At 42.4% G+C, this 18,369-nt stretch overlaps 1 protein-coding gene across 2 annotated transcripts in view; it reads left to right on the top strand.

Moving 5' to 3' along the window:
• DZIP1 (DAZ interacting zinc finger protein 1) overlaps positions 1 to 18,369 on the top strand; it is a 65,433-nt gene that overhangs the window by 42,396 nt on the left and 4,668 nt on the right. Inside the window, exons 10-16 of one of the 2 annotated variants that reach the window (XM_024195761.2) lie at positions 281 to 340; positions 4,236 to 4,381; positions 9,983 to 10,178; positions 10,545 to 10,674; positions 10,912 to 10,965; positions 11,941 to 12,137; positions 13,126 to 13,256. In XM_024195761.2, the coding sequence (XP_024051529.2) occupies positions 281 to 340; positions 4,236 to 4,381; positions 9,983 to 10,178; positions 10,545 to 10,674; positions 10,912 to 10,965; positions 11,941 to 12,137; positions 13,126 to 13,256 (914 nt within the window). The remainder of the gene's footprint in view (positions 1 to 280; positions 341 to 4,235; positions 4,382 to 9,982; positions 10,179 to 10,544; positions 10,675 to 10,911; positions 10,966 to 11,940; positions 12,138 to 13,125; positions 13,257 to 18,369) is intronic. The other variant, XM_024195762.2, reaches the window with a different exon arrangement.

Raw genomic sequence — 18,369 nt, 5'->3', positions numbered from 1 at the left:
AATTGTAACATCTAAATTAAAAAGCAGCTCAATCATAAATTAAATGATTATTGTATTAGTTCCCTATCCTACCAAATGTAATGTTTGCTACTATGAACAGTCACATTGAATAGGGCCCTCCGTTTTTGGATCTGTGAGTTAGGTTATCAGCAGTCAGGAAAAAAAAAAAGCAAAAATGACATCTCCATATATTCTTTTGCATAACTTTCCCCATTTGGACCTTGATCTTGACCGTTTTCTATCCTGTTTGTCTGCTATTCCTATTTTTCCTCATTATTAGAAAAGGCACTCTTGGTGCTTATGCTGGAGCCCATAGAGGAGCTTTCAGAAGAGGAAAAAGGTAATGATGGGATCAGTCAAAAATGTAGTGGGCATTACTTGTAAACATTTTATTTGAAAATAAAACTGGATAACATTGTTTGATACCTACAATATTTTTCTGTAGTTTCGAACATGCTTTATGTAATTTGAGCAAGACGTATGACTATCCCATTTGTTGTTGATGCTTGTAAAATATAATTTCTCTATCCGGTTTCAGTATATTCTGATGGGGATCTAAAAAATTATGCAATAAGTGTGTTCCATACATCTTTCTAGGTATCTGTATGTTTTAATTTTACACAAATGAATACATTCTTATGAAGCTCTTTGTATATTTGTAAAACAGCAATATTAACTAACCAAAATAACCTAGTATCAGACTAATTAACAAAAGATCATAAGGCAATGTTCTCTGGTTTGCTAAGGCCACTTTGCATAAGCTTAAAGTGGCCAGAGATGGTCCATGGAGGGGAACTCTCCAGAGGTTTAAATCTGGTGAGGGCAGTGCTGCTGCCTTCTATATTAATAACTTTTCCACCCTCCGCGTAAGGTGATGGGGGGTGAGGAGTGAGCAGGATGGGGAGGGGGGAATTTGTGGTGGAGTTGAGCTCTGAGGTGCCCAGTCCTCTACTGTCCTAACACCCCAGGGACTTTTTGCAATTAATGAAGTGAGTGCTGCTCCTGTGGAGCACTAACTCGAGCCAGGCCTAGGCAACTCTGAATTATCGTACCAAACCCCACTGTCTGTGGCAGCTCCTCCATTCCACCTGAGTGCAGCTTGGATAAGTGGAGAATCAGGGCCCTAGGATTTACCATGCTAAAATAAACACCTAGTATGGTATCCTGCCCCTGGCAGTGGCCAGTATCTGATATTTCAGAGGAGGGCAACACCTTCTCTCTCATGTCATATGCATATTTAATACACAGACAGTTATGCAGAACTGTACATTAAAGGAAAAATCCTTCTTGACCCTCACAAGCAATGAGTTTAAATCCGGAAGGAAAAGATATGATGTGAAAAATGTTAATACTTCTGTACAGTGCTTCAGTGAGAAATTTCCTAAGGAACAACCAGCTGCCCTCACCCATTTTTAGTAGAGCTCGCTTGCATTTTCTCCTTCCTTCCCCCAGTCCATCTGCTGCTCCTGTCTGCTATTTTCTATCTTGTATACTGTGTTGTTGTAGTCATGTCAGTCCCAGGATATTAGAGAGACAAGGTGCGTGAAGTAATATCTTTTATTGGACCAACTTCTGTTGGTGAGAGAGACAAGCTTTCAAGCTTACACCGAGCTCTTCTTCAGGTCTGGACTTCTGTGAAAGCTCAAAAGTTTTTCTCTCTCATGAACAGAAGTTGGTCCAATAAAAGATCTTCTATCTTGACTGATTATCCTTGATTCCTTTGATCTGCCCAAAAGCACATCTTGCAATACTAACAAAGAAAGAGGACAGTCTGAAAAGACAGAAAGGTCAATATGTTCTTGTTTTCAGTCACAGACATCTGTGAGGGAGAGTATGAAAATTGCTGGGCATAAAGATTACTTTTTGAGAGGAACATAGAAATTGCCTGACAGAATCAGACCTGAGGTTCATCTAGTCCAGTATCCTGTCTGACCGTTGTCGGCACAAGATGTTTCAGAGGAAGGTGTGAGAATCCCGCAGTGGGAAGATGTAGGATAATCTGCTATCCACAATAAATATAATCCTGGTTTCAGTTAGAGATTGATTTAGTTGTTGAACCGTGAGGTTTACTATTCCTTCCAAAATTTTAATTAATTACAACAATTCTGGTTATTCTTGATACCCCTATAAACATCCAGTCTCTTTTTGAATTTTTCTGAGTTCTTGGCTTCGGCAAGTTTCTGTGTCAATGAGTCCACAGAGAGTACCAGAAGAGCTGAAAATTAAAGCAAACAAGAAGTTTAAACAAGGTTTTGAAATAATTTACAACTTGCAGACTTTTTGTGGTTTCCCATTCCTTGATTATGCAGTGTACCTAAAAGATTTTTGTTTTTTATGGCTTACAAAAAACAGTTTCCATTCTGGAATAAGAAAGGAACTAATAGCTCTAAGCCACAAAAACAGCAAGTTAATGAATACTTTTAAGAAACAATATTTAATACAGAATCAAAGGGATTGCAAATAAATTATTGAGGACAAGATCAGATATAAAATTATTAAATAAGATTAAGATCGAATAACAAGGAAGGTGAGTATAAAATACTGTTCTCTAAATTATCAAAAGTAGGTTTTTGTAAATTAATTTTCTACTAGCTGCAGTTTCAAATGCATTTAGGTCAAGATTTTCAGAAGTAACTAGTGATTTTAAGCAACAGAGGGTCCTGTGGCACCTTTAAGACTAACAGAAGTGTTGGAGCATAAGCTTTCGTGGGTGAATGCCCACTTCATCAGACGCAAGGGGATTTTAAGTGCCTCACCTTTTGATTGCCAAGCCTGAACCACCTTAAAGGAACCCAAGTTGTAGAAAGTGCTCAGCAACCACCCCTGAAAACCAGGCCCCTTTAAGATGTCTCTTGTTGGGCAGCGAAAGTCACTGCTCACCTTTGAAAATCTTGGATTTAGTCTGTATTCCAAATTGATTCCTTTGCACTGTATTGTTACATAGTAATTTTACAGGTTTGCTGATAGTTGTATGGGCACTTTTAAAAATTAGTGTTTTCAGTGGAGAAAATGTGAAAGTTAAATTGAATCACTTTTTAAATAAATAAGGTTTACAAATGACAATAATGACAAGTCTATTTTAAAATAAAACATGAAAAATCAGAGAGGGCTGAATTGTTCCTTGAGGCATGGTCCTTTGTATGGGATAGTACATAGCTATGCTATTATATCCCTTTCTGGGGTGTTATATGCTCCCCTCGAGTGCCCTATCAGCATTGTTGGCCAGTGCAGGATGGAGATAGGTGCCATAGTCCCTTCCCACTTGGTCATAGGGAAGGTCAGAGGTATCCAGTAATGTTCCTGCTGTGCCAAAGCCACAATCCAGGCAGGTTCTACATGTCTGGGAGGTGGGGAGAGCTTTGCTTCCCTTAACTCCTTTGTGTGGCCATGTAGGACCTGGGCATAATCTAGCCCTTAATCTTTTACTTGTCTGCCAGGGTCTGATTTGAGGATGTTTGTATTTTTCCTCCAAGAGTTGCTGGTCTCAGTGACATCTAGTGCAAGAATAAAGAATACAGCCTACCTTTCCTACTTTGTGTGTGTGATGCCATCAGCCCTTAAAGGAAAAAAAATCCTGTATTCAGGTCTAGGGGATTTTAAGACATGCAATATTTATCATGTGTGTTCTGTTAATTTGATAATTCAGACCATATTTTTTAAATTACTAAAATATTTAAATTCACCTTTTCACTTCCGAAAGGTTAAGAAAGAGCTACTACCTGACGCCTTATTGGAGAATGTTTAATGTTCGGGGAGCTCTGAAGGAGATGAGAAAAATCACTAGCTTGTCATATTTCCAATCAGAAGACATGACACAGAGTTTGGTTTTGTCCTCAAATATTACTTTTAGAGAACTTAATTATCACAAAATAATTTTCCTTTCCCAGAAGTGCATACTGTACTCTCCATAGTTCCATATTCATGCATGTATCTTTACAACATAGATATAGTATGAAAAAGCATTGTCAATCAAGGGAGAGTGACTGCTTAAAGGTTATTTAAGTGGTGGATTCTAAGTAGATCTATGTTTCTGTAAATTAGTTCCAGATTTTGTTAAAAGAAAAAGGCAGCATTGAGCAGACGAAATACCACTACACAAAGAAAATATCATACAGATGTGTATATTGTTATAAAAAATGCATGGTTACGTTTTGTCTTTTTGTCTCGTCCTGTGTATTGATACTTTGCATTTTTAAAATATACCTTTTGAATGTAATTTTCCTATCATATTACAGAAATAGAAAAAAACGAACACAAAATAGGCAGAAGTAAGCAACATTTAATAAATGCTTTGAAGACTAATCCTTCATTAACTAAAGAATTACGAACGGTTTTGGAGCAGACCCTGGTGGAGAAGTTGGAATCCTTGGGAATTAAAGCAGTAAGGTTATTTTAAATGATTATTTTTCATTAAGTGGTGAGAAGGTCCTTTGTTCCACCTTTTTTCACTTTCTCCTTCACTTCCCTACCACAACCCTCAATGACCATTATGCCCGAATATCACTCCTGAGAGGAAGAACACACCTTGTCAGCCGGAGGTGGTTGCTAGAGACCATTGTGAAATGTCCCCTCATCCTCAAGATGATGTATTTTATCTTTAATGTCCACTGATTTAAGGTTGGATGTTTCCTTAGTTCCTATAGGGAAGTTATAGTGGGTGTTTTTATGCTGTTCTAATAGGTGCTCCCCACAATAATGCTTATGACAGGGTGCACTCACCTCTTGTAAGTGCCTCCTGTTGGCCGGGTGTGATCCTGCACTCTCTGCTCTCCCTGCAGGGCCGGCTCTGGCTTTTTTGCCGCCCCAGGCAAAAAAGCCTCCCGCCGCCCCCGGCGGGGAGCACAGTAGGGGAGGGCGGTGAGCCCGGCTGGGGCCCCGCTCTCCCCGACAGGCCGGAGCGCCGCGAGGAGGGCGGAGAGCCCAGCTGGGGCCCCGCTCTCCCCGACCGGCCGGAGCGCCGGGGGGAGGGCGGCGAGCCCGCCGCGGCTCCGCTCTCCCCGGCGGCCGGAGCGCCAGGGGGGAGGGCGGCAGGAGCTCTGGGGGGGAGGGCGGCGAGCCCGCTGCGGCTCCGCTCTCCCCGGCGGCCAGAGCGCCGTGGGGAGGGCTGCGAGCCCAGTCGCGGCCCCGCTCTCGGGCCTGAGCACCGCCCCCCTCCAGGTGCCGCCCCAAGCACATGCTTGGTAGGCTGATGCCTGGAGCCGGCCCTGTCTCCCTGGCGCCCCCGTCAGCTGTTGCCCTCATTAGACAGGTCTTTAGTGGCTCAGGCCTCTGGCTAAGACAACATAGTCAAAATGGATGAACTCCTGCCGGGGCAACAAAGGTCCAACAAAGACTATTGCCATGACCTTGTTGGTCTGCAGCCCTGTCTCTGGGTTTAGTTCTCAGCCCCTTCTAGGCTAGCTTTAAGTCTGTCCCTGCCCTGTTCAAAACCGTGCCCCCAGGGCTTTCTCCCTGGAGACTCTTTGCCTTCAGCAGTACTATGGTATCCCAACTCTCCAGACAAGTTACTCCTTAACTTCAGTCCCCTTCTGGGGTAACAAAGTTCAACAAGTAGTTGGCCCTTTTCAGGGTCTTCAGCTCCATCCCTGGGCCTGTTTAAATTCCCACCCATTTCTTGGGCTTTTATTGCAGAGTCTTATCCCCTCCTTCGGGATTAGGCCACTTCTCCAGTGGCCAGTGGGGGGGGACCTGGGCTTGCCCACTACTCCAAGTCCCAACCCTGGGACTCTATAGAAAACAGCCATGTACTACTTCCTCTACTTGGTTCCTGCTGCTATTCTCTGGGCTGCTTTCTACTCTGTCCCATCACCTTCTGGTCTGTTTCCTGTTTAAGCAGGGTATCTCCCAAGTATGGTTACCAGCTTTGAAATTAAAAAAAACCCAGCAAAGTCCTCCCCACCCCACCCTCCAAGGCAAGCCTGCCACAATCCCAACCCCAAACCACAAGGCAACTCCGCAAACTCCCCCCCCTTAACAGCCACTTATAGTATCTAGAGAGAAAACACATTTAGATAAGATTGATAACATCCCCAGTCTCCTCACTCTCACCTGTCTCAAGCCCTCTCTCACATACACGCACAGTGCGCTTGCATGTTGGTGGGACGCTGCTGCATTTTCAACAGTTTTGATCTGTTATCGCTTAAACTGTGGAAGTGGGAACACTGCAGCATCTTTAGCTGGACAGAGAAACTTTTAACATTAGATATCCCAGTGTATTGTGATAATAAATAATGCAAATCTTTAGACCCACATAAAAAAAACCTGGCAGATTAAAATTTTTTTCTGGCAACTGGCAAATCCATAAAAAAACCCAGCCTGGTCAGTGAAATACTGGCCAGGTGGTAACCCTCCTCCCAGGCCTCCTTGCCTGAAGAGATTCTCAGTCTCTGTCCCCTTTTAGTCAGGGCTCTCTTTCTCAGGCCTCTGTTCCTGGAGAGCTTCACAGTCCTATCCATGCATGAGCAGGGTTTCTCCCCAGTGGCTATTTGTGGAGTTTCATAGCCTTCTAGTCCTTTTTCGCCATTCTCGACTTCTGGTACCAGCCAGCAATTGTCCTTCATTGCTCCTTTCTTGGAGCAGGTGTGGTAGGATTGCAAGGCCTCCAGCAGGGGGCCGCAAAGGGCCCGATACACCCTGTCACAATGCTTTTTATCTTTTTCCCCTGCGGTAAAGAAAAATCAGAACCAATATGTATGTATTGGTAGTTTAATGTGTGTATTCCAGAGCTAACTTCTCTCCACTTGTCTAAACTTCACTAATATTACTATAATTCTCATAAATAACTTATTTATTATCATAAGGTTAAATGATATGGGGTTCTCAAATAAAACCTTAGATCTAGTACTTGCCATTATGCAAGTGCTCCTTGACTACAATTCAGGCAGCCACATCCAGGGCAGTGAGACTCCTTGGATTCGAGATTCCTTCAAGGATCAATCTGGAGCTGCCTTGGTACAGTTGTGCCTAGGGTGACCAGATGCCTTCGTTATTCTTGGGACTGGCCTGATATTACGGGGTTTGTCTTATATAGGATCCTATTACCCCTCTCCCATAGGACCCTATTACACACACACACACACACACACATGTCCCGATATTTCACACTTGCTATCTGGTCACCCTAGTTGTGCCTCACATTTGAGGGTCTCCCCTTTCTTCAAGTTGGATCTGATGAATTGAAGATTTCACATATGGCTTAGTCTTGCTCCTCTTTGTCCCTTGGGCTGCTTTGAGAATTGGCCCTTACTTTACACCCACTTTGTTCTTCTTGTGTTCCTCTGTCACTGAATGCTTTAGCAGAAAGTCTAAGGACCACACAAGTACAAAATCTTTCTCTTGTCTTGGAACCTCAGTTTCATTTTTGTCTCTGCCTGGGAAAGGGGATTGGATTTAAAATTTGTGTGGGTGGGAGGAGTTTCAAAAATTTTAAGCAAGATGTTTTATTTCTGACTTTCTTTTGGCTGCCGACATTGTTTAGTTGATTGAGGATTACAGTGGCTGCCAGAGAAAGCTAAATTGCAGACAATTAACTTCTCTCTCTTCCCCTGCATGCCTCTGCCATCCTGGGATTTTTCAGGGTCCTCAGCATTTTGATGTGTCTCCTCACCTCATTTTTTTTTTTAACCTGCCCTTGTTGGTCCCCACCAAGAATGAGCTCATCTGATTCCTAGAGTAGGTTCCCCTTTGTTGCTCCCCTGCTTATCTCAACCAGTTCACATTTCATTGCTAGATAGCGACTTATCTCTAGCACCCCTGAGGGAGAACAGGTTCTCAGTTTCCCACAATCTTCAAGCACTTCAGCCTTGCCTACACACACCAATTGTACCACTTTAACTATACCAGTATAGTTATAGATGTGCTTATACCAGTATTGCTTGCTCTGGAACAGAAAAGGGAATAAGCTATACTAGTATAAGGCATCTTTATTCCAGTATAACTGTTTGCACTAGTAACTATCAGTGTTTTAAAAAAAGGCTCTGAAGACATTCTCCCCCTCCCCCCCCCAAAGGCTTTGAGGTGACTGTAGTACAGTGAAGAAGAAACTCTGAATCTTCTGCCTCCTTCCAGTGCCAATGATTAGCCAAGCACTGATTGGGGCCAAGCTAAAGCCCTCACTGAGCACTGGATTCTTCATCTTGGGAAGTGTGACACTTGTGGTGGCCTTTTAAGAGAAACTAAACTGAATGATCCTTGAAATCCTACAACAAACTTAAAGTCAGCCTAGTTTTATTCCCTACTCATTTCTCTCCTAAGTCCATTATTCTATCCTTTCCATAACCCAGACTCTCAACCTCAGCAATATATTCAGTTTCTCTCTCCACCCCTGCCGCCTTCCCTTGCATCCAGGTTGGTGCCAAACCATGCTGCTTCTTCCTGTGTAGTATCTCAGAAATCTGTCCTTTGTACTCTACCCATTCCACGGTAAGTACCTTGGTTATCTCTAAGCTAAACTAACACAACCTCCTCCTACCAGTCCCACATCTCATCTCATCCCTCCTCCAACCAATCTTATCAAAATTCTGCTGCTGGAATAATGAACCTCTCCCTTCACAGAGGGTCCCCTTCTTTCTTTTAATCCCTTTGCTGACTTCCTTGCTCATTCAGAATCAATTTAGTGATTCCAGGGATGGATCCCCAGCTGGTGTAAGTCATCATAGCTCCATTGACTTCAGTGGAACTACAACAGTTTACTCAGTGAAGGATCTGGCCCTCTTGGCCAGTTGAACTCTTGTGATTTTATGGCAAGTCTCATGATATTTGGAGTGTCTGTCAAAGCTGCAGCTGCTGGAATCAAGAAATTGTGTGATGATCTCATTAAAAAAAGAGTTTCTAGCCCTAATGGTTGCTGAAGAGTACTTGAAAAAGTGAAATGAGTGCACCCAAAAAGTTCAGAAACTAGAAGGCAAAGAAAAAGAATTCAAAATTTATTATTTTGAAAAAACTCATAGTGGGGTCCGACTCATGGTTTTTAATTCTTTGTCAGTGTTGTATAAAAGGCTCTGTGTCGCTTTGCCTCCACCTGTGTTCTTTATTCTCCTTACCTCCCTTCTTCCTCGCACCCCCTTTGTATCCCCCTCTCACTTTTGTCTTTCACTTTCTTCTGTGGGGGTACTTACCTTTGGCACTCCCTCACTCTTCTCATGTGCTAAATGATGTTCCTCTTTTCTTTCAAATCCTCCTTAAAATGCACTTCTACAAAACACATTCAACAGTGTTTTCTAAACAGGATCTGATTCTCTTACAGTTTGAGCAGTCACCAAGTGCATTTTATGCTTGTAAATTCCACTGTCTGTGTATGAATTGGATTGTGGATAGTCCTTGGATCATAGGCTGTATCATGTTATATGTTCATACAGTACCAAGTACACTGTTGGTATTCAGTAAATAAGTAGTTGTAGGAATATACACATGTAGGGACAGTCCTTTCTATAAAGTTCATTAGGTTTTAGTCTGGGGAATCAATAACTGTTTTTGACTTCCATCTCTGTACAATATATGAGACCTGTTGTTTCTCAGCAATTGTCAAATGTCGTTTTCTGAAAGGTTTCTGTGTCTTCCACTTAGGAGATGTGAGATATCCCAGAGTTCACATATGCATTAGCATTCTGTTCTGAATGACAACAGAATATGCCCTAGTAATGCATTGTTTATAAAACAGCTGTGAAGCCATTACAAAAAGTATTTTACAATATATATATATATTTAGAAAAGTATTGTTTTCTGTTTGTTATGTAAAAGGTAATCAGAGGCTGACAAATAGGCATTGAGGATGGCATCATTGGTGGAGCAAGAGTGTAGAAGGTGATATGGTAAAAGCTGAAGGAGAAAAGGAGAGATAAAATTATACAGCGCCTTGAAGGTGTGAAGACAAAAGGTTTAAACTAAATGCAGTCAAAAAGGCTAAGCCAATGGTTTATAAAATGTAAGTGTTTTTATGTTAGTTATGCTGTCCATCAAACAGTAACTTGTATTATTTCTTCAGGGTGTTCGTGGTATCCCAAGTGACTACTTAAACAAAGTCTTAGTTTCTGTCGAATCTGCTAGAGAAGAGAAAGAGAAACAAGTGCCTGACATTCAACTAATTCGAGAGCATCTTGAACGCCAAGTCAGCTTCAGGATTGAGGAGAGATCTTCGTCTTGTAATAGGCTTGTTTCCAGCTCTCGTCTTGCTTCAGAAGGTTGGACAAATTTCAGAATTATTTTATTTTACTGGTACCAGGTTTTTTGAAATAATTCTGTTTGTGTACATTAGTCCCTAAAGTAAAAGTTTTGTGTGTACATTTATTTATGGTTGTGTTTGTAATCTTTTACATAAATAGCTATGTTATAGCTGCCAGCTACACTACACCACTTAAAAAGCGCTCTACTTTTTATTTGATTACAGAAGCGTTGTCTCTCTAATAATGGAGAAAATCAATGGCTGCTTTGAGCAGCATTCAAAGATTTTTTTTTTTATAGCCACAAGTTCACTTAAGATTTCTGATGAGCAACAACATCTACATTTCTTTTTAATATTCAGATTGATAACATAACTTCTTTTCTAGATAAACAGAAGATGGTTCATATGGCAACTTCCTCATCAACAGTGCAGCCAAAACCAGCAAAGCGGACTTCTACAGTTGTATGCCCAGTTGGACAAAGAATGACTTCTGCTGAGAATACATCTACACCAAAGTAAGAGACAGCACTTTCCTAGCACTTATGCCATAAATAACTCATTCGTGTTCTGCTAATAGTGTTATAGGTTTATTCTTCCTTTCATGAACAAGAGAGTTGATGTGAACATTTCTGGCTAGTTTTTAATGGGGATTAGTCACAAAATTACTATTTTTGTATATGAAGGAATAGATTTTTCACTGTATATGTAGTTGGCAGTCGGATTCTAGAAATAATTTGTTTTGTTTGTTATAGACCCAGGAAGCATGTTTTTCAAGAAGGGGTTTCCAGAAAAACATCTAGTATTGGGTAAGTTTTGCTCATTTCTGGTCTTGAAGAAATGGTTTTCTAGTGAACTGCCCTTGACTGGACATTGAAATTGCTAATACAAAAAAACATTAAGCTGAAATCAGAAGCTCTGTATTAATCATATGTTTTTTTCTTAAAATTTAATACCTATTGAGTCCATTGTTATAATCCCTAACAGAGGTCATGCTCTGATTTGAGCATGTGTATTCTTAATAATTGAGCAGGCAGAGCATAGAGTATCATGAGGTGATGTCACTTTTTTTGTCTGTCCCATATTATGTCTTTGCCTGTTGAGACCTTAATTTTTTAAGACTTTGTTGCTAATATTTTTGTTCCATTTTGTCAATATTTTTCTAGCATGTACAAATTGAACACAATATTCTAGGTGCTTTTCATGTCATGCATATTGCACCTGTACTCTGTAAATTGCTTAAGCTACCAATTTGTCTCTGGATGCCATTCAAGATATTAAGCTTGATTTGTAAAGTCCTAAATCGATTGGGTATTAATTATCTCAGAATTCACTTTTTCTGTGGGTGCCTGCTGACCAATTGAGATAAACTAGGAAGCTGCTGCTAACAGTCCCTAGGTTTTTTAACTGGGAGGAACCAGGAGCAGAATTTTCTTCGTGGAACATCTTTGACCCTGAACTTTGTTTTCCCTGTTGATCCATGAAAGCATACATTTGTTGATCTTGCAAGATTGACTATATGCTCTGGCTTTTGTTTTTGTGAGGATGTTTGCATTTGGGGTTATAAGTACATTCATTTTGGAATGATTTTGGGTTGTCAGTTTATTTAATAACTTCACATTTTTTAAATAGTTGTATATGCATTCCAGGTTACTGTAGATGATTTTTTTCAAACAGAAAAATGCATAAATGTATTGGAAAAAACACAGGAAGCTCAAAGTTGCGCAAATCTGTGTAATACTGAAACCCATTAAATCCTCATCTGATACTCTTTTATGTTTTAGCACTCCACCATTCAGCTCAGAAGAGGAAGTGGATGATGATGATATTATGCACTCTTATATATCACCAGAATTATTGCAGCTAAAAGCATCCAGCAACAGCATGAATAATTGTGGGATGGTTACAGGCAAAAGTGATATGGATTGGACTGAAGAAAGTGAAATGGAGGAGATTGAAACACCTTCCAAGCCTTCAAAAGGTTTTTTCATTATTTTTGTGTACATAAGTAATAATTTAAGGTAACGTATAAATGATTTTAAAATACCTAATAGGTGATAAAATCCGAGTTACAAAACACTCTAAAGCTAGAATATACATTATCGTGTATATTCCTCTCTATGCAAGTTCATAATATATTGTTCTTTTACTCTTATTAATATTACTGTAGTACTCAGAGACCCCAATTGAGATCAGACCCCAATTGTGCTGGGCACTGGATGAACGCAGATGAGAAGGTTAAGGCGTGACTTGATTACTGGTGATAGGTATCTACATGCAGAACAAATATAATAATGGGCTCTTCAGTCGAGCAGAAAAAGGCACAACACAATCCAATGGCTGGAAGTTGAAGTGACAAAAATGAATTTTTTCTGCTTTACTCCTATTAGCCGTATTAACTCTGCAGGGCTATCGGTGAGGGGGCTGGTGTGTGTTACTACTTTTGTGTCATCAACACAATTGTTTACTAAATTCCAGTTAAAGAAGCAATCATTTAATTACAGGACCAACCATTTATACCTATGCAATCCCATAAAAAACAATAAGATTACAGCAGTATCACTGAGCATAATTTGGCTTGCAGAATTTTTGTTATTGCTTCCATGAAAGAAGGAACCCAACTTGACTTAGATGTCCTGGACTGAATTTGCATGCCAGCAGGTAGAAAACATTTTTATTTGTAAAGTGAGCATATTATATGTCCTAATGATTGAGAAACAATAAACATGGAACCTCACTACCATTTTTAGTCACCTTTCTGAATAGAACTGCTGGGTTTTTTTTTAAATCTGCTGTACTGTAGAAATTAAAAAAACAAAAATAATAAATGGTGAAAAGTAAATTCATGTTTTTAATATCTTTCATTCATTAATCTAAGACTTGGTAAATGACATAGAAGGGGAGATACTTTTAAAATACCCTACTTTTAAACTGACAGTATCCCTGTAATTTTTTTAATGATTGTTTAGGTGCACTTATCCAAAAACTGACTGAACAAGTTGAAAAGACGCTTTCTAGCCATGGAAATAAGAATAAGCCAGCTGGAGGAATTAATGTCACACAGGCATTTATTAAAAAAGAAGATGCACAAGAACTGAAGGTATTACATTATTTGTTAATTACATTTATCTATACCAATACATGCTTCAGTTATTGTTGTTATTATTTTTGCTACTGTTTGTTTTCCATGTTAGGAAAAGTAAGATTAATGTGGTGCAGTAAAAATGTCATCCCCAATGCACTTGCAGAGTTTTACCTAAGTTGGGTCTCTTTCTTTACTTGTTTTTCCACATAGTCACATTTGTTCTTAGAAATGAGGGCTCAGAAAGACCTGTTTGATTATGTCATAGGCTAAAGTCTTTTTGTTTCTAGAACTTTGTCGGGTACAGAGGTGTCAAACTCCGTCTCTGAAGAGTACCGAATTCCTTTTCTAATTATTATCTCTATGTTGGTATAGATATTTAGGACTACATGCCAGGCTCAGACTCCAGCAGATCTCTCACTGATATCAGTGTGCTGTGTCTGCAGTTGGTCCAAGCTCCAGATCATTATCAGTGCTGCTCTTTGCCCTTCAGGGTTTCATCAATTCCAAGTCTTCCCAGTCATGCTTTGTAGTGGAATGAAAGCTCGGAGACACAATGGTCTTTATCCGAACAACTGTTTTGTGAGATCCCAAGTTACTCTAAGGAAAAAATCAGCAGTAGATATTAGAACGTCACTTATTTCAAGCTTGGGATTTGTGATCAACTTGGAGAAGACACCAAGACAATAGTTCTGGTAGCTCAAATCACAGTGTTTTCTAAGCTTTGGCAAGGGAGATTTACCCTCTCTACTCCCCCAGTGGCTGCACCTGTGGGGAGTTCTCTGGGGCAGTTGCTCCCTGGCAGAGGACTGGTTCTTCTTCTTTTCCCCTTCAAGAGAGGAGAGTCTGGCTGGAACAGGGGTCAGCCTCTCAGACAGCCCTTGGATAGGGCTTTACGGACTCAGTTTCTGAAAGTCTATTGCCCCTTCGCAGGGTTTACCTCCTACCCCTCTTCCTGGGGCGTGTTGCTTTGCTGTCAGCTGAGGCGGCTCTGGTGTGTTCCGTGGCTGTCTCCTCCTTGACTGGCCTGCTTCTGTTCCTATCAGTCTCTGCGTGGAGCAGCCTTCTTCGTGGTCACTGCCCTTTCCTATGGTAAGCTTTCCCTTTTAAGCCCCTCCTCCTCCTCCAGGAGGAACAAGCTGTGCAGCTGGGCTTCATCAGTGCAGCACAGGCCCAGGGGAGCTCATTAGCCTCCTCCTGGCCAGTGGGTGGGCATGTCCCTTCAGAGATACATATGCAGGGGATCATGTTATTCATCATCAAACTAGTGCCATGGAGCTTAGTAACACTTCCTTCCTAGCTCAGTGGAGTCTGAAAGGAGAAAGTTTAAGATCCATCATTTTCTTTGGACACTGTATCACTCCTCCCTGAAATGAATGGGAATTCCATTTCCTGAAGTGGTTACTGTTAATGAACTCTTGTTCCACATGTTTTCCTTCTGGCTTTAGTTGCAGTTACTGTGTAACAGCAATGCAATCAGAATCAGCTTAAGAGACCTTGACCAAGAAGGGCAAGCAGTACCATGTCATTGCCCAGGAGCTCTTAAAGGTCCTTCACCTTAAGGGATCATATATGCACTCTTTCTGTCTTGATGCGAGCAGACAGCATGGTACATGTTGCTTATATCAACAAGTTCCGGGGAGTTGAAGGGTCATCAGAATTCAGGCTATGGGCAGAATCCCATATCCAAGCTTTGTGGGTATCACACTTAGTGGGGAAGCAACTAGGAGAGTGGTCATTAAAAATTATTGTTTTATCAGATATGCCAAGATGAAGAGTAATACTCAGTAGCAGGAGTTTTGCAACAGATTCAGAGATGGCAGCCTGGGCATTGAAAGCATTTTCCATCCAGAGTCTTTGGACTTCCTTCCCATTCACTGACCTTGCTAAGCCAAAGACCACGTAAATTCAGGCCTTCTTGTCACAGTTCCTGAGGTAATTGCACCTCTGACTCCTTTGTGACCTACTTGAGGATACCCACACTTCCCCCTAAGTCATTAATTGCTTCTGTTTCCTGAAAGAACTTAACCCCTTCATACCCAGTTGCTAACAATACAAAGGGAAAGGGAAAACTGAGTAACACCTTTTCATAAAAATAAATCAGAAGTGTCCCAGTCCTCCAAACTTCAATCCTGCCTACAGCTTCTTCTAAGTGCCCCACAAAAACTCATCCTGAAAATCTGGTTCTTGAAAGGGTCTCTGTAGCTCATCTGAGCTTAACGACCAGGGTAGTCCAAATCCTTTTCACTTATTGAAAGTCAGTAATGTGAAGGTAAGTTCTTCTTTGAGTGCTTGCACATGTCCATTCCAGTGTAGATGTATGTGCACCCCGAGCATAGTTGCCAGAATTTTTTCCCTTTGTGATATCCGTTGGGTCAACTGTAGTGCCCCCTGACGTCGTGCATTCATAGTGTCGGTATAAAGGGCGCTGCCGACCCCACTCCCCTTTAGTTCCTTCTTGCTGCCCATGACAGTTGTTGGAACCCTCATTGCCTAGGTAATCCTCCTCTTAGTGGTTTTCCTCTCAGTTTTTAGTGTAAATAGTTGTTGTTGTTTTTAGTAGTTAGTGTAGTTTTAGTAGTTTCTAGATAGTTTGGACTCCTCCGCTCTTAGATTGCAGGGTTGTCCATTGTCCCAATCTGAGTTATGCCGTGGTCATGGAGTTCAAGCCTTGTGCTTTGTGCAGTAAGTCTATGCCTTTGAGTGACCTGCACTCGAGCTGACTCAAGTGCAGGGCCGTAGCAACAAAGAACGTGGCCCCCTCCGAACGGTGGCCCCCTCCGAACATATGTCCGGGCGGGGCCCCTTACAATGCAGAAACTGGAATGCGGTATTTATTTTGCCACTTTTAGGGGCCCCCTTCCTTGCGGGGCCCCCTCTGGTCGGAGGGTACGGAGGGCGCTCGCTACGCCTCTGCTCAAGTGCTAAGGGGAAGCTCATAGGAAAGACCGCTGCCAAATTTGCAAGGAGTTTAAGCCCCAGATTCAGAACGACCAAGCTGCTCGATTGAAGGTCCTCCTCATGGAGACGGCCCTAAAACCAGCCTTGGAGCTGCACTCGGACTCGGCATTGAGTACCTCGGCCTCAGTGCAGAGTATTCCTCCATCAATCCGGGTCTCCTGGCATCGATCATTTTCCTTGGTGCCCAAGAAGAAACACCACAAGCACCAGGAGAAGAGCAGATTTCTGGTGCCGAAGGACTAGGGAGAGAGCGAGATCCATGGGGGGCCACTCTTCATCCCCGGAGCCTCACTGTCAGGTACCCACACCCAAAGCACTGCAGCGCTCTGTGACTCTTACTATGGGTCAGTGCACCAGCCAGTTTATGGTGCCATTGACTCCGAGGCCTTCACTGCGACAAGGGACCTTCTAACCCTCACCAGAGAGTCAGGACCCAACACCTCTGGTGCCCACAGTTGTAAAGGAATCACCACCAGCTCCGCACCTAGTACCGCGACAGCTTTCCTAGGGAGCACCCTCACTGACAGCTGCATGATCTCTTCGGCAACCCTCTCTGGCACCGAGTGGCACGGAACCACCCTGGTCTCTGCAGCGCAGCTCATAATCATTGGACTTAAAAGAGGGATCGTATTCCCCCCATAGACGCAGCCAACCCAGCTGCTCCTCAGGCCGTTCTTACCCCACCTCGGCACTGAGTTCTTCAGTACCACTGGGCACCTGGCCATCATATCCATGGGATCCGCCTACCATGCAGTGGCTCTTCTGGAACCCGTGAGGAGGAACATGGGATTTAGGCGCAAGCCCCCTTACCAATATTCCTTGACAGGCCCAACACAGTCGGCCCCCAGACACCTCAAGTCATCCAACCACTGGTTTTGATGAGATGCTCGAGGTTGAAATCACAATCCCCTATGTTTTGGATCCAGCTTACCCCCCTGTTCTCCAACTGCCTTTACTATTTCCTGGATATCTTGAACAGGGGGGGTAAGCTGGATCCAAAACATTGGGGATTGCGATGTCACCAGTTGAGACCACACCCATTATTCATTCCATAGTGGTCTCTCAATTCCACTGCAATCAAGCTATTTTTCTGCCAGTGTTCTATCCTAAGCCATGTACAAATAGAGAAGAACAGTGTCTCCATTCATTGGATGTTTGGCATGCCCTGTCCTTTTACATACAAAGAACCAAACTATTCTGCAGATCCACTCAGCTATTCATAGTGATAGCGAAAAGAACGAAAGATCTCCCCATTTCTGTACAGAGACTCTGGTCGTGAATTACCTTGTGTATCAGAGCATGTTACAAGCTTGCGTATATTCTGCCCCCGGCTAACCTAATGGCACATTCTACAAGGTCTCAAGCCTCCTCTGTCGCTTTTTTGACACAAATTCCAATTCAGGACATCTGCAGGCAGGCAACTTGGTTGTCAGTTCATATGTTCAAGACACACTACGCCATTACGCAACAGGCCAGAGATGATACTGGCTTTGGTCGAGCTGTTACAGTCGGCATGTCCTTAATCTCCGAACCCATCTCCAGTGCAGCTGCTTGTGAGTCACCTACGTTGGAATGGACATGTGCAAGCACTCCAAGAAGAAAAAACTGCTACTAACCTTTCTGTAACTGTTGTTCTTGAGATGCATTGCACATGGCCATTCCAAAACCCTCCCTCCATCCCCTCTCTCGGAGACGGTCGGCAAGGAGCAGGGTTGGCAGGGCTCTTTATACCCACACTATGTTCGCACAACACCAGGGGGCACTAGAGCTGACCCAACAGATACCACTAAGGGAAAAAATGCCGGCAACTGTGCTTTGAGTGTGTACACACCTACATTGGAGTGGACATGTGCAACACATCTCAAAGAATAACAGTTAGAGAAAGGTTAGTAACCATTTTTTCTACCATTCCTGGAGGATGTTCTCCAAATGGTGCTTCTGAAAAGTGTATGAGGCTAGGTCTTTCTGACATCTCAGATCCTAAAATTAATTGGATGAGTAGGGCGGAAAATGAATTGGCGTAGAGTATCCCTAAAGGGCAGACTTCAGCATTCTGAGCCATTCAGGAGAAAATTGAGTTTCAGTCTATAGGTTCCTATTCCTTTATTGTGTAGATTCTTCATTGTGGCGACGAGAAAGGAAAGGAGACAGAAAGCCAGGTCGTGGTAGC

The sequence above is a fragment of the Terrapene carolina genome, unplaced genomic scaffold, assembly GCF_002925995.2.
Source record: "Terrapene carolina triunguis isolate 2854851 unplaced genomic scaffold, T_m_triunguis-2.0 Scaffold21, whole genome shotgun sequence".
Taxonomy (NCBI): Eukaryota; Metazoa; Chordata; order Testudines; family Emydidae; genus Terrapene; species Terrapene triunguis.
This window is presented reverse-complemented; position numbering and strand designations above follow the sequence as displayed.